The 20,923-nt window shown below is 44.0% G+C and overlaps 1 protein-coding gene, 6 non-coding genes and 1 pseudogene across 8 annotated transcripts; 1 reads left to right on the top strand and 7 right to left on the bottom strand.

Moving 5' to 3' along the window:
* Positions 1-6,341, bottom strand: EIF4A2 (eukaryotic translation initiation factor 4A2). Of its 2 annotated transcripts, none has more exons than XM_003256619.4 (11): positions 6,249-6,341; positions 5,408-5,453; positions 5,189-5,321; positions 4,780-4,919; positions 3,839-4,007; positions 3,629-3,738; positions 3,257-3,400; positions 2,653-2,790; positions 2,333-2,422; positions 2,029-2,108; positions 1-776 (listed from the first exon to the last, which is right to left on the bottom strand). In XM_003256619.4, exons 1-11 carry the CDS (start codon positions 6,275-6,277, stop codon positions 632-634), a joined length of 1,224 nt encoding a protein of 407 aa, XP_003256667.2. In that variant the 5' UTR covers positions 6,278-6,341; the 3' UTR covers positions 1-631. The 2 variants fall into 2 exon arrangements, with proteins under 2 accessions (XP_003256667.2, XP_030678812.1); XM_030822952.1 differs by having other exon boundaries at positions 5,408-5,456; positions 6,249-6,334.
* LOC115837420 lies at positions 2,164-2,305 on the bottom strand. Its single transcript, XR_004032464.1, has one exon. It is a non-coding gene; the product is annotated as a small nucleolar RNA SNORA4 (small nucleolar RNA).
* LOC115837403 lies at positions 2,486-2,617 on the bottom strand. Its single transcript, XR_004032446.1, has one exon. It is a non-coding gene; the product is annotated as a small nucleolar RNA SNORA63 (small nucleolar RNA).
* Positions 3,050-3,227, bottom strand: LOC115837447. The gene has a single exon (XR_004032487.1). It is a non-coding gene; the product is annotated as a small nucleolar RNA SNORA81 (small nucleolar RNA).
* On the bottom strand, positions 3,457-3,583 carry LOC115837404. Its single transcript, XR_004032447.1, has one exon. It is a non-coding gene; the product is annotated as a small nucleolar RNA SNORA63 (small nucleolar RNA).
* On the bottom strand, positions 5,021-5,089 carry LOC115837451. The gene has a single exon (XR_004032490.1). It is a non-coding gene; the product is annotated as a small nucleolar RNA SNORD2 (small nucleolar RNA).
* A 10,334-nt stretch (positions 6,342-16,675) lies between the features above and the next one.
* LOC101178111 lies at positions 16,676-17,117 on the bottom strand (annotated as a pseudogene).
* Positions 17,118-17,841: 724 nt separating this feature from the next.
* On the top strand, positions 17,842-17,947 carry LOC115837382. The gene has a single exon (XR_004032431.1). It is a non-coding gene; the product is annotated as a U6 spliceosomal RNA (small nuclear RNA).
* Positions 17,948-20,923: the final 2,976 nt, after the last annotated feature.

The following is a 20,923-nucleotide window of genomic DNA, read 5'->3' as shown; positions in this document are numbered from 1 at the left end:
TTTAAAGTGAATATACAATTTATTTAACATTCAAACTTCATTAAGACATGTGCAATATGGCAATTTTACTGGAGATTAAACCCTACCTAGGATGATTGCTTGCTGGGGCTTAGCAACAGGGTCCAGTTCACACTTAGCACTAATTAAATACTTTATTGAATAAATACAATACCAAACAAAATGCATTCAAATGCTTTCTAAAAAAATTTTAAAGGCCTTTCTACTCAGGCTAATGACAAACACAATAAAGGCAGATATGCTAGTTTAACATAATTGGCTGATTTTATACAGCACTTATATCTTTTAGTCCACAAGTATATTATTAAATGATAAAGAACATCTAATACAACCATTTCTACAGAACTAGGAAATAAATTTCTAAGAAAGAAAGATTTTACAGACCCCATCTTTTATACCCACCCCAACAGTCTAACTCTAAAGAGGATAAAGCCAATGACTTTCCTCACAAGAGCTCACGACTAATGTCGCTTTGCTATCAAAATCTGTATTTCTGATCCGTTATGAGCATTGAGACAAGATTCAAATATTCCCAAAGAAAGAAGCACAATGCACGTTGTGATCGCCTATTCAGCAACAGCGAGCACTGCATCCAAAACTCTCATCCCAGGAATTAAATAAGGTCAGCCACATTCATGGGCATCTCCTCCACTGTAGTATTGTAGAAAGTCTCAATGTCACGAAGAATCCTCTTGTCTTCTTCAGTAACAAAGTTTATAGCCACACCTTTCCTCCCAAATCGACCCCCTCTGCCAATTCTGTGTAAGAAAAAGAAACAATCAGAATGTTACTTCTTACATAATGTATAAACTACTGAACATGACGATCCACTTGTTAACCATCAGCTGCTGTTTACTTATCAAGGTTATAGTTCGTGCTTCTAACTGGAGCACTAGCTGCTAATGCATATCTAGAGAAAAAAATCTTCCTTTGCAGTTAGTGCCAAAAGGATTCAAGGCTTGTCTGGCTGCAAAATGAGATTTTTATCAGGCATCTTGAGCATTATTATAAAGCAGATGACAGTACTGTGTTTGGGGTAGTGAAATTAAAGCCCATACCAAAGTGGGCCAGCCAAGAGCAGGTGTCAGCCTGGGACAGATGTGAACACCAGGAATAAAACAAAGAGCAGTTATGAATCCATTTCGACGCACTTCTGGAACTGTAAACTGTAAACAAATGCTGCAAAGGTTAACTATTTTCTAAAACTTACTTTTTTCCAGTGGGAAAACAAATATTTGGTATGGTAACCCAAACTTATCACTGCTTTTTTGCTCAGTTTCACACGTTGTAACTCAAATTACTCAAAACGTGTTTAACTGCCAAACAGCTACCTTCATGTTAGAAACCAGACAATACAAACCACCTAATAAGAAAGGTTCCCTAATAGAAATACTAATACAAAAAAATGCCTTAGCTGGAGCAACTTAAAAATAATCAAATAATCATGACAAAAGAAAAACAAATATAAATACCGACTCGCTCTTTATTCAAACAGTGTGCTGTTTCGCTTATGATTCCACGTCCTAAATTACGTCAACGCCGTTTCTGAGTGCCATCTCGTCATCAACTGCTGCTATCGACTCCTGTATTTTTTAAAAAGTCTTTTTTTACATCATATAACAAAGTACAATTCAATTTATTTAGGGATAAAGCCACTATAACTAAACCAGGGTTCACTCAAATTGCTACCAGGCGACACCAAGAAAATCCCAACTATAGAAAAAATCACGAAGAAAAACACATGGACACAAAGAACATCACTAAAAGCTCAAGCATAAGCTAAGACCAACAATTGTGGAAAAAAAACCTATGTCCACAATCTGGACAATGTTTACAAGTTTTCCCACTTCGTTCTCATCAACCTTCCCTAGTACAAGTTTAATTACATCATCTTACTGAACACTACTGACTTTACTGAATCTATTCCTTGATTTGATGTTACCTTTCATACAAACCACAGTAGAAAAACGTATGAATTTTTTCAATACAGCCAAGATGCTGGCTTCTCACCTGTGAATATAGTTTTCACGATTGGTAGGTAGATCATAATTTATAACCAAAGACACTTGTTGCACATCAATTCCACGAGCCTGAAACACAATGGCATGTTTTAAAAATTCTGATTCAAAAAAACTTGACACCTATCATGTAGGCCACAAAATAGTAGCGAACTATACTATGTGGTATAGCCCACTGTGGAGTGTGGTCTTCCTTTTACTCTTCCAAACAGCCCAAGTTGGCAAAGGTTACTTAAAAACCTTCCCCCCAAAAAGCTAACTTTTGGTAGATTTTTAAAAAGCATTAAGAGACTTACCAACAAGTCAGTAGTGATCAGAACACGACTTGACCCTGACCGGAATTCCCTCATGATAACATCTCTCTCCTTCTGGTCCATGTCACCATGCTGCAAATTAATAAACCTTAATTCAAGAATCACCAGTCAGGTCAGTATTTAATTTTAATCAACATGTATGAGACCAAGCGTCCCTGGCTGCTACAGGAGAATAGCAGACAGGAATAGTTAAGAAACAACTTTATTTTGAGCAGGGGGAACGACAACACAGCACTTAGCAGCTATATTGTAGTCTGAATCCTGCTTTAGTGGAAATCCAGACATTTTACATCACCTCTTACCAGAGCAGAAACTGTGAAGTCTCTGGCATGCATTTTCTCAGTCAGCCAGTCCACCTTGCGCCTTGTATTGAGAAAAATAACAGCCTGGGTAATGGTCAGTGTCTCGTACAAGTCACAAAGTGTATCCAACTTCCATTCCTGTAATGTTTAGAAGAGAAAGTTAACAGTCGTTTAGTTTTTCCAACTTTCTTCAGTTAAAAATTCATTCTGGGCCAGCCACAGTGCTAATGCCTGTAATCCCAGCACTTGAGCCCAGAGTTCCAACCAGACCAGGGTTTCAAGATAGTGAAACCGTCTCTACCCAAAATACCAAAATTGGCCAGTCTTAGCCAGTCTCATAACCCAGTCTCAAAACGTAGAAATTATAAAAATTAACTTCATTCTATTAGGTCTAATGAGATATTGCACCAAATCTTAAGACAAAGGACATTGGACATTAAGAAAGAGGTCCACCCCAGTCTTTACAATCTAGTGCTGTTATTTTTCTTCTTGTGTGTACTCTGCTAGCATTATTGCAAAAACCAAGACATGGTCCTAGTGTCTGCAATTTTAGCACAGTGCTTATACAAGAAGGTAAAATAATGTCTATCAATCAGACAGTTACCTCTCTCTCAACATTAATATAAAACTGTTTGATTCCTTCAAGGGTCAATTCTTCCTTTTTCACCAGAATTCGAATTGGATCTCTCATGAATTTTTTGGTCACTTCCAACACATCAGTTGGCATTGTGGCAGAAAGCAACACAACCTAAAAAAGAGAAAATTATGTTGTAGCACAACTTACACAGTAATACCCAAGGGAAAATGTTTGAAGCCAAGCGTCTCTGTCTTACTACGGAATGGAGTTAGACAGAGATAGTTATGCATCAAGTGCTTTAAGCAGGGGGAACGACAATAAAACACGTCAGTTGTATTGTAACAGTACCTGCATTAAACCCCATCTCTACCTTTAAGAGGGGGGTGAAGTAATGCTTACCTGAATACTTGTGTTTAGTTTTTGGAAAATCTCATAGATTTGATCCTTAAAACCACGGCTCAACATTTCATCTGCTTCATCCAAAACAAACATTTTGATCCATTTTGGAGCTGTTAGAAACAAAGTCATACTGTCACTTCTAGATCTACTCAGTGATACGATTTGACTTTTCAACTATTAACAGTATAAAAAAAATACTCAAATACTTACAAAGATATCTTCTGTTTAACATATCAAACACTCTCCCAGGTGTACCAACAACAATATGTGGTGCTTCAGCCTGCAGTTTTTGCATTTCATTTCGAACATTTGTTCCACCAATGCAGGCATGACAAGTGGCTCCCATATAGTCTCCAAGTGCCAGAATTACCTTTTGGATCTAAAAACCAAGCCTTAATTATTATCCTGCAGAACTCCAGGATCAATGACTAATTTTTAAAGCATAATGGCAAATATAATCTGTTCTGCCAACAGCTTTTATGCATGCACAGCACAATACTACTTCCAAGCTTAAAATGCAGACTGACCTAACTGCTGCAAGGTAAAATTCCCTTAATGTCTTTCTTATGCCTTGTCAAACTTGGGATGCTGCTGCCCCAAGCATCAACTAGACAATTCAAGAATAACGTTTCCTACATTATTCTTCACTGTGTGTAGGGAGTACGTAGGGAAATTTATGTTCTGTAATCACAGCTAGGGCAAATGATTTTTTCCCCCAGAGGGTATCGTGCCTTATATAATCCTGACCTCAATAAAGCCTACAGCTTTATTAGGAAGGTTTACTTCAAAGCCAATATAGCAGTGAGCTTTGAAAACATAGCATGCAACAGATGCATCACAAACTACGGAGACAGTCAAATGGTAACATGTCACTGCAGTTTTCATGTTGCACAACTGCATTCAAACTTAAAAAATGGGGACAGATCTAGTACATCCAAGACAGCGCTTCGGATTCTCAATCTATTAGTATACAACCCTACAAACCATACCTGCATACCCAGTTCTTTTAAAACTTTCAACAAAAACTCCCTGCATGCATGGACAATGGATCTGGTAGGACCAATTTATACTAAGTTTTAAATTCTTCACAGTTGTGAAACCTGAAACCTATGCAACACGCAAGCAGTTTTTTTGAACTACACTATCAATACCTGTTGAGCCAGTTCTCTGGTGGGGGCCAATACTAGTGCTTGGGTCTCCTTGAACTCAATCTCCAACTGTTGCAGGATGGAAATAGCAAATGTGGCTGTCTTGCCAGTACCTGACTGAGCTTGAGCAATCACATCATACCCTAAAAAAAGTAGGATACATATTTACCGATCCCACATCAAATTGTCACTTCTACTTCACACCACGTATTCCATTTGGAACATGAATTATGCCCAAATAATCAAGTGATCAGCAATGAGTATTCTCTACATTTCAGGTCAGTCCCGAAAGATGATTGCCATCATTTCACTTTAAGGAATACAAACAGGTGCTAGTCCCCCAGAGGTTACTTTCCCTTTTATGGTTCATGTGTATGTAGAACAATTTCCTAAAAATGCCAGTTTCTTTTACCTTTAATACAGGGAATAATAGCTCTCTGCTGAATAGCGGAAGGCTTCTCAAAACCGTAAGCATAGATGCCACGAAGAAGAGACTCCTTTAAATTCATATCATCAAAGTTATCAACAATCTCATTCCAGTTGCTCTGTAAGTTAGAAAAAATAATGGCACGCATAAATGAGGTGAACACACTCACCTTTCCAAACCTTCAAGATCCACAACGTTTCTTACCTCGATGACACCATCGGGGTCCATTCCCTCTGGGCCGCCATGTTCTCTGCTGACAAGAATACTGCAGTCAGACATCCCTTCCAAGCCACCTCAACTACACCTTAAAGGGATAGCCCTTTGCAACCCGTCTCAGCACGTTAGCCTCCCCTGCATAAGCTAAAGCAGCAGCTGCAGGGCGAATATCACACTGTACGCCTTCCCTAAAGGTTGGGGGCTGCGGATGCCCGGAAAGGCAGCCCCCCGGGCCCGAGCGCATGGCGATCCCGTTTCAGCGGCGGAGCATCTCGCGAGAGCTCGGAGAGCCCAACTCCGCCCCCAACAATGCGCAAGCCGGGTGATTGACGCGGGCGGAGCGGCCTGGCGAGGGCGATGCCAACGGTTCACCGGCACCCGCGCCGGTCCTGTCCCATCGCCTCCGCGCCGTGGCCGAGCGGAAACCGCCGCCTCCAACCCTTCCCCAAGTAAAGCCTAGGACCCCCCAACTCGTGTGGTTGACCGAAAATAAAGCTTCGGGTCCTGGTTACACTGTACCGAACGCGGACTGCGCCATGGCTTTTTACTGCATGTTTCCCGTCCTCTACACTGGGAAGGGAAGCAGCCGAAATTTCGTAATGTCTTAGGGAGGAAAAACGCCCTTTAGCCACTGCTTTCGCACCATCGTCCTGTCTCCCCAAAATCCGGGCCCTACCCATCATGGAAGCTTCTGGAAGGGCACAGGGGTGCTGTACCCTAAGAAAACGTCCATTAATTTGGAGGTTTTGCCTCCATGCCATCCACTATCATCTCCCCTGGCGCCCTATGACCTTCACTACAGACCGCGACTGTCAACAGCGCGCCATACCTGTTATAATCCGCGGACCCACCAGACATGTTCCGAAAAACCACTCAGCGCCCGACTGAAAAGACAGCAGCGCCCCGCCACCCGTTTTTTATAGGCTCGTGGCCGGAACCCGTTTCTTGCGGAGCAATTTTCTCTCCGTGCTTCGGTCAGCCACAAAATTGTGATCCTGGGGTCGTTACCTCGGATAAAATCCGAAGCAAGTCGGTAGGAAAATCCAAATGTGGTAATTTCTCGATATTACAGGGTCGCTGGAAATCCTAGGGCCCGGGGTTGTGTTGGGACTCTTTACCTCGAGGCGGAAGAATATCGCTGCGGCGTTAGACAAACCTCGCTTTCCCCGCCCGCCCTGCTCCTACGGGGTTTCCGCGTCCCTGACGCAGAGGCGGGCCGGGGGAGCCGAGCGGGAGCCGGAGGCACTGCTCGCTGGGCGGCCGGGGCTTCCCGCCGGCGAGGTGTCCCGGCTCGCGGCTCGCTGCCGGCACTCAGGTGCGGGAGGGGAACTCAGTTATTCCGCTTGCTCCCACCGCTGTTTAATTTGACAATGAAGACCTGCCTGGCATTTAGCCCGACCGTTAACATCCATTCAGACCTTGGAAACGTAAAACTCCTGCTAGGGAAAATGTCGGCCACCCAGCGAGTCCCGGAAAGTCCGGTTTACCGGTACATTTTGCAGCGCGAGAAAAAAAAAAATGGAGTGTCATTTGCAGATGTCTCTGGAGTGGCCAATTCTATTCTCATATCATTTCCGGTCTCTCGCTTTCTTTTTAAGAGTGTTACTGATTTTAACCTAACAGGTGTGAGGAATGCCTGAAAAAATCATAAACTTTTGCAAATGGATAGAAGCTAAGGAGCAGTAATTTTCCTTGGAACGCACGAATTTAAATGGACGCTTTGGCAGATACAGCTCTGTGCCGCTTTAGGACTACATCGGTTTTGATTCCGTCTATATTGGTCATTTTTTAAAGGCTGTAAACTTTGCCGATATATAGTGAAATGTTGATTTATTGAAATTCAGAGCAATAATATCCTTGCTGCGGAAACTGCACGGGTCTTTAAGCTCCAGACGTTTTCAATTAGCCCCATCTCAGGTCCCTCGACAAAAACAAAAAACAATATATGTAGTCATTTAACTTTAAAATACAACCCTACCCATGGTGCAAAATATCATCGAGACTATCAGGGAAACCTTTTCTCATATTTCAGAAGGCCGACTTAAAGAATCATTACTGGGAAAGCTGACTAAATTTTCTATATTATGGAAGATATTTGGTTCTAAATACTACTTTTTTAATACAAAAATTATTTATTTATTTGAAAATTCTTATCGTGCCAGGAACTAGGACAAAGATTAAGAATACGAAGATGGCAAAGTGGGCCTGGACCTCAGTCTAGTGGTACTGCTCCTCATTCATCCCTCTGTAATGTTCGAAATCCAGATTTGAGGTGATGCCAGACATTTTCTGAGAATGATGGTTGTCAGAGATCCTTGTTCTCTCATCCAAAATCTAAAAATATCCTGAGATCTAAGAAATTGAAAAAATACTAAATCGAAAAAGTGACCAACCGTTTGGTTTTACTTGAGCCTCAGGGTGAAAACAATTGATCATAGGGTGACACCAATCAACAATTAACACTTAATCGTTGGTTGTTTTCTTTAGGATTAGCACTACACTAGATGGTGTAGGATTTTCACGTCTCTTAAGAGGAAATAAGGGCTAAACTCTATGGTATAGGTTTACAAGTGCTAAGTAAGTTTCAAGGTAAGAAAACTTCAAATACAGTCAAAATCCACACCCACACTGCCTGTAACCTTACAGTGTATTCCTAATAAATGCAGTCCTTACCACATTTGCGTGTGCTTACTAAATAGTAAATAACATTAGTAACTAATAAATGAATTAAAGATCAAAACGTATACTTTAACAAAGTTTTGCATATCAACACAGAGCGTGCTCTTTTAAATTTGATTCTGCTTACCTGGAATCTGAAATTAGATAGCCTTCTCAGTGGACTGTAAATGCTTCTTTGTCAACCTTTAGTGTTTGAAACCATTTATACTGCAAATAATCCTAAAAGTCAGATTATTTCCCTATCTAAGCCAACTAAGGTAGTTTAATTTTGCTCTTCATGAGCCTCAGCTGACAATTCTAAAGCTATCTGGCAACCAGAGAAGCAAAGAATTAGTACAAATCTGTCAGTGCTACATGGAAAAACAATAACAAAACCTTAAAAGAATATGCTTTCAGCCAGGCGCGGTGGCTTATGCCTGTAATCGCAGCACTTTGGGATGCCAAGATGGGCAGATCACGAGGTCAGGAGATCAAGACCATCCTGGCCAACATGGTGAAACCCTGTCTCTACTAAAAATACAAAAATTAGCTGGGTGTGGTGTTGTGCGCCTGTAGACCCAGCTACTCCGGAGGCTGAGGCAGGAGAATCGCTTGAACACGGGAGGCGGAGATTGCACTCCAGCCTGGGTGACAGAGCGAGACTCTGTCTAAAATAAATAAATAAATAAATAAATAAATAATATGCTTTGTGTTGATAGTGACATCTTCCTATAAAAGGTACCATGTACTCTCATCATTCAGGGAGCATTTGTATGCCATCTTGAGATTCTTACATTATTTTGAACCCATCAGTTGATTTTTTTTTTTTTTTTTTTTTTTTGAGATGGAGTCTCGCTCTGTCACCCAGGCTGGAGTGCGGTGGCGCAATCTCGGCTCACTGGAAGCTCCGCCTCCCGGGTTCACGCCATTCTCCTGCCTCAGCCTCTCGGAGTAGCTGGGACTACAGGCGCCCGCCACCACGCCCGGCTAATTTTTTGTATTTTTAGTAGAGACGGGGTTTCACCATGGTCTCGATCTCCTGACCTCGTGATCCGCCCGCCTCGGCCTCCCAAAGTGCTGGGATTACAAGCGTGAGCCACCGCGCCCGGCCCCATCAATTGATTTTAAGTGATAGTGCACATTTAAAGCGGTGTCTGGATATCTATTGATACATAGACATTTGTTAAGGTATGTGTTTTGGATCTAATTATTACTTATTAATGTTGTTATTTAGTAATAATAAAGTATAAAGCACAAAGTATAGTACACGCTGTCCTTACATCTGTAATTTCAGTGTTTAAAAATAACTGGGCTGGGCGCGGTGGCTCACGCCTGTAATCCCAGCACTTTGGGAAGCTAAGCCAGGTGGATCACGAGGTCAGCAGATTGAGACCATCCTCGCTAACATGGTGAAAGCCCATCTCTACTCAAAATATAAAAAATTAGCCAGGCATGGTGTCACGCGCCTGTAGTCCCAGCTACTCAGGAGGCTGAGGCATGAGAATCACTTGAACCCGGGAGATGGAGGTTGCAATGAACAGAGATCGTGCCACTGCACTCCAGCCTGGGTGACAGAGTAAGACTCCACCTTAAAAAAAAAAAAAAAAAAAAAAAGAACTGCCTGGAGCTGGATAGAGATGGTGGTGCTACTCACCTCTTTGTTTTTCTTTTTCTTTTTTCTTTTTTGGCAAACCCAGGATAATCTCTGTAACTTTTTATTACACAGTTTCTGTGGAAATTAGAGGCTAGGTTCTGCTTGCCTGTGACCCCTGACGAAATTTGGAGGGTTGCACTTACTGCCATGTTCTTCCACTATAACTTAAAAAACATTTGTGGTTGGGCGTGATGGCTCACGCCTGTGATCCCAGCACTTTGGGAGGCTGAGGCAAGCTGAACAACTGAGATTAGGAGTTTGAGACCAGCCTGGCAAACATGGAGAAATCCAGTCTCTACCAAAAATATAAAAATTAGGCTAGGCATGGTGGCACATGCCTAATCCCAACACTTTGGGAGGTCAGGGCGGGCGGGTCACTTGAAGTCAGGAGTTTGTGACCAGCCTGGCCAACCTGGTGAAACTCCCTTTGTACTAAAAATACAAAAATCAGTCTGATGTGGTGGTGTGCGCCCATAATCCCAGCTACTCGGGAGGCTGAGGCAGGAGAATTGCTTGAACCCAGGAGGCGGAGGTTGCAGTGAGCCAAGATCACGCCACTGCACTCTAGCCTGGGCGACAGAGCGAGACTCCGTCTTGGGGGGTAAAAAATACAAAAATTAGCCAGCTGTGGTGGCACACACCTGTAATCCCAGCTACTCAGGGAGGAGAATCGCTTGAATTTGGGAGGCGGAGGTTGCAGTGAGCTGAGATCCAGCTACTGCACTCCAACCTAGGTGATGGAGAAAGATTATGTCTCAAAATAATAATAATAATAATTTGCATCAAGATAGGTAAAGATATTAATAGAGTTGAAGAAAATGGGGAAAACTGAGGAGGACCACAGAAGGACTTTTAAACTAGCTAAGAACTAGTTTTGACTCTGCTGATCCAAGGTTATTAAACTCTTTTGTGCAGCCAAGATACAGAAGTTTTTCTACCTTTATAGAGGAAGACTAAAATACAAGTACATTGCTGTACTTCAAATCAGGTGATCAGAAACTGTGGTATGCATAAAAATCAATGGGAACGTCTATTCGAAATGCAGATACTTGTGGATTCTGCCCTCTCACCCAGATTCACTGGATCTGAACTGACGTGGGGCCAGCTTTTGATTTTGAAAAATAAGGCTGGGAGCAGTGGCTCATGCCTGTAATCTCAGCACTCTGGAAGGCCGAGGTGGGCGGATCACTTGAGATCAGTAGTTCGAGATCAGCCAGGCCAACATGGTGAAACCCCATCTCTACCAAAAATACAAAAATTAGCTGGGCATGGTGACGCACACCTGTGGTCCCAGCTACTCGGAAGGCTGAGGCAAGAAAGCAGGAGAATCGCTTGAATCTGGGAGGCAGAGGGTGCAGTGGCATGGTCGTGGCACTCCAGCCTGGGCAACATCTTTACTTTACCTCAAAGCTTCACTATTTTGTCTGGGCATGGTGACCCACGCCTGTAATTCCAGCACTTTGGGAGGCCAAGGCCAGTGGATCACCTGAGGTCGGGAGTTTGAGACCAGCCTGGCCAACGTGGTGAAACCCTGTCTCTACTAAAAATACAAAAAATTAGCCAGGCATGGTGGTGGGCGCCTCTAATCCCAGGTACTCGGAAGGCTGAGGCAGGAGAATTGCTTGAACTCAGGAGGTGAAGGTTGCAGTGATCCAAGATCGCGCCACTGTACTCTTGCCTGGGTGACAGAGCAAGACTCTGTCTCAAAAAAAAAATCACTATTTTTCATCAGTTTGCACATCTCTTCTAGATTACATGAAGTCTCCAGAATTAGGTTTGTCTTCAGGACAAACCTACGCCTCTGTGAGGGATGGAAGAAAGACCGTGATTGGCAATCTCACCCCAAAAATGTGGGCCTGGTATCTGGAATCCCACTCCTATGCCCCATTACCTGGGGCTCTATACTACCTTCTTCATGTGACACAACCAACTCATCTTTCATGTTTGTTTGTTTGTTTGTTTTCTTTTTGAGACAGAGTTTCGCTCTTGTTGCCCAAGCTGAAGTGCAGTGGTGCAATCTCGGCTCACCGCAGCCTCTGCCTCCCGGGTTCAAGCGATTCTCCTGCCTCAGCCTCCCGAGTAGCTAGGATTACAGGCATCCACCACTACGCCCGGCTAATTTTGTATTTTTAGTCGGGACGGGGTTTCTCCATGTTGGTCAGACTGGTCTCGAACTCCCAACCTCAGGTGATCCGCCCACCTCAGCCTCCCAAAGTGCTGGGATTACAGGCGTGAGCCACCATGCCTGGCCAAGAATTTATCTCTTTTAATTCTCATAACGTTGCCCGGCCTCATCTTTCATCTTTATCATATATATGAGATAAAGTTTATATATATGTATATATAAACTGTATATATACTTATATATAAACTGTATATATATACATATATTCCTATATAAGCTATATATTCCTATAGTTCATTAAAAATAATAGTTATATCGTTTTTTGGAAATGACAGAAAACAATCACCAACCCCAAGAATGTGTGTTTGTTTTTAAACATAACGGAAATCATAATTTAGGTAAAAATTTTTTCCTCTATTTTTTCTTTTTTTTTTTTCTTTTTTGTTGTTTGTTTGTTTGTTTCTGTTTTTTGAGACAGAGTCTCTCTCTGTTGCCCAGGGTGGAGTGCAAATGGTGCGATTTGGCTCACTGCAACCTCCACCTCCCAGATTCAAGTGGTCCTCCTGTTTCAGCCTCCCAAGTAGCCGGGATTACAGGTGCATGCCACCACACCCAGCTAATTTTTTCTATTTTAGTAGAGACGGGGTTTCGCCATGTTGGCTAGGCTGGTCTCGAACTCCTGACTTCAGGTGATCCACCTTTCTTGGCCCCGCAAAGTGCCGGGATTACAGGCTGAGCCACCGCACCTGGCCCTTCATTATTTTAATAGGAAAAAAAACTATTAAAATAATAAAACTATAAACGTCTTAAATGGCTGTCAAAAGGAGATTGGTTAGTAAATTGTATGCTGTGTGTATTAGTCATTACAAACAATGAGGTCTACTTCTACTTCTGGAAAGATGGAGTATGCAAAATTTTTCCTGTTCCTCCTACTAAGTGCAACTAAAAACCCTGGACATTATATATAAAACAAACACGAGAAGACTCTGGGAGGTGGGGAAAAGAAGGCAGACAGGTAGGAACCTCAAGATACACATGACAGTGAATTCCCTGGGTTTTCTTCTTCCTTCACATATCCTGAGTTGAAACTGAAGAAGCTAGCAACCCAGAAAAGCCAACAGGCATAGACTAGCAAAGCTCCAGCAAAAGGTTGCTTTCTCTACCCAGGACAGAGGCATTCTAGGAAGATAGAAAAGTTTTAGACAGTAATTCTATTATTTCAGCCAAATATCACAGAAGCAGCTGTGGTCCTACCCACAGCCATGCCAGCAAAAGCCAACTGGGGAGCCCATGATTCTACCCTTGGGAGGCTGTAATGAGGTTCTCTGACAACCTCCACCCCCAGACCCCCGCCACTAACACCACCACATTGTCAGGGGAGACCACGGAGCAGCTTCAACTTCCAGGCCCACCAGGCAGGAACAAAGGTGATCCTTCAGATTCCACTAAGGTGGTGTCATAGAAGGCCTGCTGGGAAATCAGGACTTGATCACACAGTCGTCATGAGGCCACCTCATTGTAGTGTCAGTGGAGACCACATGAGGAACTCCAGCCCCCACCCAGCAGTAACAAGGATCATCCCCTCTGGTGTGAGTGAGAAATCTGGACTTCCACCTCCTGCTGGCAGTAGGAAGGCTGTGCTGTCCTTCCCCTGCCAGAGCAGCATCAGAGAAAGCCAGCCAGAGCCAGAGATTGAAGTAAGATCTAATGAGCATGTGAAAAATGCTCAGCACCACTAATCACTAGAGGAACGCAAATCAAAACCGCAATGAGATACCACTTCACACCCATTAAGATGACTATTATTATTTTAAATAGAGAAGAGGGTGGGAAGGGTTGGGAGGCAAGTCTCAATTGTTGCTTAGGCTGGTCGAGAACTCCTAGGCTTAAGCGATCCTCCTGCCTTGGCCTCCCAAAGTGCTGGGATTACAGGTGTGAGCCAGCACGGCTGACCAAAATGACTATTAATTATTTTAAAAATAGAAAATAACAATTGTTGGTGTGGATGTGGAAAACCAAAATCCTTGTACATTGCTAGTAGAAATGTAAAATGGTGTAGCCACTGTGAACAGTATGGCAGTTACTCCAAAAATTAAAGAATTATCGTATGATCCACCAATTCCATTTCTGAGTATATACCTAAAATAATTGATAGCAGGGATGCAAACAGATTATTTGTACACCAGTGTCCATAGCAGCATTATTAACGATAGCCAAAAGGTGACAGCAACCCAAGCCTCCATTGATGGATCAGTAGATAAAACAAGTGTGGCTGGGCGCGGTGGTTCACACCTGTAATTCCAGCACTCTGGGAGGCTGAGACATGAAGACCAGTTGAGTCCAGAAGTTTGAGACCAGCCTGGGCAATATAGGGAGGCCCCATCTCTACAAAAAAATAAAATAATTAGCCAGATGTGGTGGCACGTGCTTGTGGTCCCGCTACTCGGGGAAGGCTGAGGCAGGAGGCTTGCTTGAGCCTGGGAGGTGAAGGCAGCAGAGAGCCATCATCACGCCTCTGCACTCCGGCCTGGGGGCAACAGAACAAGACCCTGTCTCCAAAAAACAAACAACACAAAAAATCAAATTGTGCTTTATGCATCAGTGGAATATTATTCAGCCTTAAAAAGGAATGAAATTCCATTCCATGCTACAGTACGAATGCACCTTTGAAGACATTACGCTAAGTGAAATAAACCAGACAGAAGGACAAGTAGTATATGATTCCACTTATGTGAGCATAGAAACAGAAAGTAGGAGGGTTATCAGGGACTGCGGGAGGGGAGAATGAAGAGTTACTGTTTAATGTGTACAGAGTTCCAATTTGGGGAAAAAGGTTTGCAGATGAATAGCCATCATGGTTGTATCAATATCATGAATATGCACGATGCTACGGAAGTATACATTTAAAAATGGTTAAAATGGTACTTTTTATGTTATGCCTATTTTACAAAAATAAAAATATATTCCTAGCCAGGTAATCTAGTTAGAATGAAGTTAATCCATTAGAATGTTTTCCCACCTAATTGTAGTTGTTAGTCTACTGATTTAAAAAACAGGCCAGGCATGGTGGCTTATGCCTGTAATCCCAACACTTTGGGAGGCTGAGGCAGGTGGATCACTTGAGGTCAGGAGTTCGAGACCAGCCTGGCCAATATGGTGAAACCCGATCTCCACTAAAAGTACAAAAATTATCCGGGTATGGTGTCACGTGCCTATAATCCCAGCTACTCAGGAGGCTGAGGCAGGAGAATCACTTGAGCCTGGGAGGCGGAGGTTGCAGTGAGTTGAGGTCGCACCATTGCACTCCAGACGGGGCAACACAGCAAGACTCTGTCTCAAAAAAAAAAAAAGAAAGAAAGAAAAATACGCAGAGAGAGGGCTGGGTGCGGTGGCTCATGCCTGTAATACCAGCACTTTGGGAGGCCAAGGTGGGCGGATCACGAGGTCAGGAGATCGAGACCATCCTGGCTAAGACAGTGAAACCCCGTCTCTACTAAAAATACAAAAAATTAGCCGGTCGTGGTAGTGGGCGCCTGTATTCCCAGCTACTCAGGAGGCTGAGGCAGGAGAATGGCATGAACCCAGGAGGCAAAGCTTGCAGTGAGCCGAGATGGCGCCACTGCATTCTAGCCTGGGCGACAGAGTGAGACTCTATCTCAAAAAAAAAAAAAAAAAAAAAAAAAGAAAAAGAAAAAGAAAAAAAAGAAAAAAAAACAGAGAGAAAAAAAGATCTTGAGTCACGTAACAATACAGAAGTCTCCAGATTTCAATAGAAAATCACTTAAGCCAAAAATCGTGGCTGGGCACGGTGGCTCACACCTGTAATCCCAGCACTTTGGGAAACCGAAGTGGGAGGATCACCTGAAGTCAGGAGTTCAAGACCAGCCTAGCCAACATGGTGAAATCCCATCTCCACAAAAATAGCAAAAAAATTAGCCAGGCATGATGGCAGGTGCCTGTAATCCCAGCTACTAGGGAGGCTGAGGTGAGAGAATCGCTTGAACTTGGGAGGTGGAGGTTCCAGTGAGCCGAGATTGTGCCATTGCACTCCAGCCTGGGTGAGAAAGGGAGACTCCGTCTTAAAAAAAACAAAAAGCAAAAACATGAAGATCTCAAACTGAATGAAAAAGACAATGGATGCCAACTCTGAGATGATAGAAATGTTGGAATTATTATACTGGTCAAGGTTGTAAAGCAGCCATGATGAAAATGCTTTGGTGACCAATTATGAACATGCTTGAGACAAATGAAAAAATAAAAAGGAAAAATTGATAAATTGGACTTATCCTTAAAACCCTTTGCTCTCTTCTTCCTTCCTCCTCCTTCTCCATCTCCTCCTTTTCCTTCTCCTCCCAATGGCAAGTAGATTATATTGGCCTTGGGCTGGGACACTCGGGGGGAACCCACACCCATGGTGTGTGTGTGGGCAGGGCGAGATTGAAGCTATCTGACGGTCGCTTGCAGCATAACAGGTTCTGGCTGTGTTGGATGACGAGTTGCTGAAGGCCTGGTTGGTTGGTAGCTGCAAAACCCAGATATTCCTGCTGGCTGCGTCTTCGCGGGGAGCTGGGATTAGGCAAGGAGTCTAGGGCCTGGATGCAGAGCCTGGGGATGCGTGGGGGTCAGGGAGGATGGACCAGGGAAACCTGTGTGCTGGTTAGCATGGTCTATCTGCGGTTTCAAAGACAGAGCGCCACCACAGGTGGAAGCCTGTGTGGGTGTGCTCAAAGTGGCCCAGCAGAAAATAAGGTCGTGGCCGGGACCTGAATGCACCTCAGGGAGCACTGAACTGCTCTGAGCTGCCGACTAGGGCCATAGGCTAGCTGTGTGGGCCCACATTGAGGTAGGGGCTGAGCAGTCCCAGCGGCACCGCCCAGGCTGCCTGCTCTGGGGTCCCTGCAAAAGCCGCCGCTGAACCCACGGACTTCCGGGTCGTAAGCACGTGGGGTCTGAACATCTGCTTGGCTGGGTCAGCTGCTATGACAATGCCCGGGCGATCGTGCCCTCCAGCGCTGCCTGCATGCCGAGGAGGAGGCGAGTCCCCGCGTGAATAATCGGGCTCCACCGGCTCACAGCGGATGTCAGAAGGTCAGATCGCTCTGTTCCTTTCGCCTCCGTTTTTCTTCCTCATGGAAACTTTCTTGAGCTGCAGAAAAAGCTGGTTCTTGTCTTTCTGCCGGGCCCACAGCTTCTCCTGCAGCGTCAAAATTTGTTCCTTCGGTCTCCTCTGGTGACATTCTCTCTTCCATCTCCTTTCTCCTCCTTCGTCTGCTCTTCCTCCATCTTCTCGCCATCACCTTATCCGCCTCCTCCTCTTCCCTCTCGCCCCGCAGCCTGCGCTCCCGCCGGGGGGCGCTCCGGGCACACTGCCTGCGCGACCCCCCACAGGACCCCGCCCCCAGGCCAGCTCGCCCTGCCGGCCACAGGGGTTGGGGGCACCCGCCGCCAGCCTAGCTGGCAGCTATGGCTCCTCCGAGCGCACAGGAAAGCCTTGGCTTTTGAAAGACCCTGGTAAAATAAGGAAGAAAAGGTAAGCAATAGAGGAGAAAATATGTGCAAACCACATATCTGGCAAAGTACTGGTATCTAGAATAGATAAAAACTCGCAAAAAACTCAACAGTAAAAAAACAACAGTTTTGGCCGGGCGCGGTGTCTCACGCCTGTAATCCCAGCACTTTGGGAGGCCGAGGCGGGCAGATTGCCTGAGGCTGGGAGTTCGAGACCAGCCTGGCCAGCGTGGTGACATCCCGTCTCTAATAAAAATACAAAAATTAGCCGGGCGTAGAGGCAGACGCCTGTAATCCCAGCTACTCGGGAAGCTGAGGCAGGAGAATCTCTTGAACCTGGGAGACGGAGGTTGCAATGAGCCCAGATCGAGCCACTGCACTCCTGCCTGGGCAACAGAGCAAGACTCCGTCTCAAAAACAAAAGCAAAAACAAAACAGTCCTAATAGAGCGTGAACAAAAGATTTGAAAAACATTCTGTGCTCACTTCTGCAGCACATATACTAAAAAATCAGAACGATACAGAGATTAGTACGGGCCCTGCTCAAAGATGACATGCAAATTCATGAAGTGTTGCATATTTTTAAAACATTAAACAAAATTTAAAAAAGAAAACAAACATTTCACTGAGGAGGATATACAGATGTTAAACAAGCATACAAAAAGATATTTAACACTATTGGCCATTTGAGAAATGCAAATAAAAACCACAATGAAATATTGCTGTACACCGATTAGAATGGCTAAAATAACAAAGTGACAACAACAAATTCTGACAAGGATGCAGAGAAACTGGATCTCTCATCCTCTGCTGGTGGAAATGTAAAGTGAGGTGTAGCCACCTGGAAAGCAGTAATAGTTTCTTTTCTTTTCTTTTTTTTTTTTTTTGATACGGAGTCTCGCTCTTTTGCCCAGGCTGGAGTGCAGTTTCATGGTCCAGCTCATTACAACCTCTGCCTCCCAGGCTCAAGCGATTCTCCTGCCTCAGCCTCCCAAGTAGCTGGGATTACAGGAACCCGACAGCATGCCTGACTAATTTTTGTATTTTTCTTAGAGACAGAGTTTCACCATGTTGGCCAGGCTGGTCTCGAACTCCTGACCTCAGGTGATCCGCCCGCCTTGGCCTCCCAAAGTGCTGGGATTACAGGCGTGAGCCACTATGCCTGGTTGCAGTAATAGTTTCTTAAAAAGCTAAACAGGTAACCACCACCATACCATGTGATCCAGCAATTTCACTCTTGGGCATTTAGCTGAGAGAAATGAAGACTTATGTTCACACAAAGACTCTGATATGAATGTTCATAGCAGCTTTATTTATAATAGGCAGAAACTGAAAACAATCCAGATGTCTTTCAATGGATGAATGGGTAAACTGTGATATATTCATACTGTGGAATACTACTTGGTAATAAAAAGAAAGGGTCTATTTATTATTACATATCACAACCTGCATGAATCTCCAGATTATTATGCTGAATTTTAAGTCAATGCTAAAAAGTTACCCCCTGGCCAGGCGCGGTGGCTCATGCCTGTAATCGCAGCACTTTGGGAGGCCTAGGCAGGTGGATCACTTGAGGTCAAGAGCTCGAGACCAGCCTGGCCAGCATGGGGAAACCCCATTTCTACTAAAAATACAAAAATTAGATGGGCTTCGTGATGCACACCTGTAATCTCAGCTATTTGACAGGCTGAGGCAGGGGAGTTACTTGAACCCAGGAGGCGGAGGTTGCAGTGAGCTGAGATCATACCACTGCACTCCAGCCGGGTGATAGAGTGAGACTCTGTCTCAAATAAATAAATAAATAGTTACCTCCTGCATGATATAACATTTTTGAAAAGACAAAATTATAGAAATAGAAAACAGTAGTGATTGTCAGGGGTTAAAAAATATAAGAAATAGCTGGGCATGGTGATGTGCACCTGTAATTCCAGCTACTCGGGAGGCCGAGGCAGGAGAGTCACTTGAACCCAGGATGGGGAGTTTGCAGGGAGCCGAGATCACATCACTGCACTCCAGCCTGGGCGACAGAGCAAGACTCCATCTCAAAAAATAAAAAATAAAAAATAATAAATAAAAGTTAATAAATAAAAATTTAAAAATAAATTATCTGGGTATAGTAGTGCACGCCTGTAGTCCCAGTTTCTCAGGAAGCCAAGGTGGGAGGATTGATTGAACCCAGGAGTCCGAGGCTGCAGTGAGCTGTGATCGTGCCACTGCACTCCAGCCTGGGTGACAGAGTGAGAGACTCTGTCTCCAAAAAAATAAAATAAAGAGAGAGAATGATTGTTAAATGTAATATGGCCTCCTAGAGTGAATACTGGTACAATAGAATTGCCAGAGGCATTCTAACCAGACAGACTCCATCTTGAGTGAGGGCTAGGAAAATGAGGCTGGAACTTGCTGGGCTGCTGTACCAGAAAGGTACAGATGTTTACTAAGGGAACAAACTGATAATGTTTACTAAACAGACCCAGACTTGGGAGTGTCCTGATTATCCCGGTATCTTGAGAACAAAGGCATTCCTAATTTTGCTTTAAAGATAATAATATCGATTCTTGCAAAATACAGTAATTAAGAAAATTAATCCTTTATCACAAACCCTTGAGCACAGCACATCTTCCCATGATCTCTTTTTATTCTATATATACAAGTGTTGTACCTAGGGTGGACGCGTTCTTCCTCTTACTTTCGGGAACGTTCTACTCTGTCTATGGAATAGCTGTACTTTCACTACTTTACTTTCTTAATGAACTTGCTTCTACTTTGCACTGCAAACTCACCCTGAATTCTTTCTTGTGTGAGATCCAAGAACCCTCTCCTGGGGTCTGGATCGGGACCCCCTTCCTGTAACAAAATGACATTAGTGAAAAACAGCAATAACAATGAAGTCTCTAGATCTCTGTGCACCAGTATACAAAGATGTTTATATATTGTAGATTCTCAAAGATCATTATAATTTGCAAGGTCCTGTTTGTGTGAAAAAATGGAGGGGTAAGCCGGGTGCAGTGGCTCATGCCTGTAATCCCAGCACTTTGGGAAGGCAAGGCAGGCGGATCACCTGAGCTCAGGAGTTCGAGACCAGCCTGGCTAATGTGTCAAAACCCTATCTCTACTAAAAATACAAAAATGAGCTGGACATGGTGGCACAAACCTGTAATCCCAGCTACTCAGGAGGCTGAGGTCGGAGAATCGCTTGAACCCGGGAGGCGGAGGATGCAGTGAGCCAAGATTGTGCCACTGCAGTCCAGCCTGGGCAACAGAGCTAGACTCTGTCTCAAAAATAGTAATAATTAAAAAAAAATGGATGGATAAGCAGGGCATGGTGGCTCACATCTGTAATCCCAGCACTTTGAGAGGCCGAGGTGGGAGGATTGCTTCAGCCCAGGAGTTTGAGACCAGCCTGGGTAACATAGTAAGACCCCATCTCTGTATTAAAAAAAAAAATGGATGGCTACATGCGTAGGTTTATGCAGAGAAATATGTATTATACATAATTATTTCAATCAAACTTTTCTAGAAGGAAACAGTGATTTCCTCTAATAGGGAGTGCAAATGGGAAA

The sequence above is a fragment of the Nomascus leucogenys genome, chromosome 11 (assembly GCF_006542625.1).
Source record: "Nomascus leucogenys isolate Asia chromosome 11, Asia_NLE_v1, whole genome shotgun sequence".
Classification (NCBI taxonomy): Eukaryota; Metazoa; Chordata; class Mammalia; order Primates; family Hylobatidae; genus Nomascus; species Nomascus leucogenys.
The sequence above is the reverse complement of the archived record's forward strand: the minus strand, read 5'-3'. Positions and strand labels throughout refer to the sequence as shown.

Coding starts and splice junctions, on each gene's coding strand:
- EIF4A2 (XM_030822952.1), bottom strand. CDS start 6,277: ATGTCTGGTGGGTCCGCGGATTATAACAG. Junction 3,401..3,628: donor AACTAAACACAAGTATTCAG/GTAAGCATTACT, acceptor TCTCTTTTTTAG/GTTGTGTTGCTTTCTGCCAC. Junction 2,109..2,332: donor TGATCACTACTGACTTGTTG/GTAAGTCTCTTA, acceptor ATTGTGTTTCAG/GCTCGTGGAATTGATGTGCA.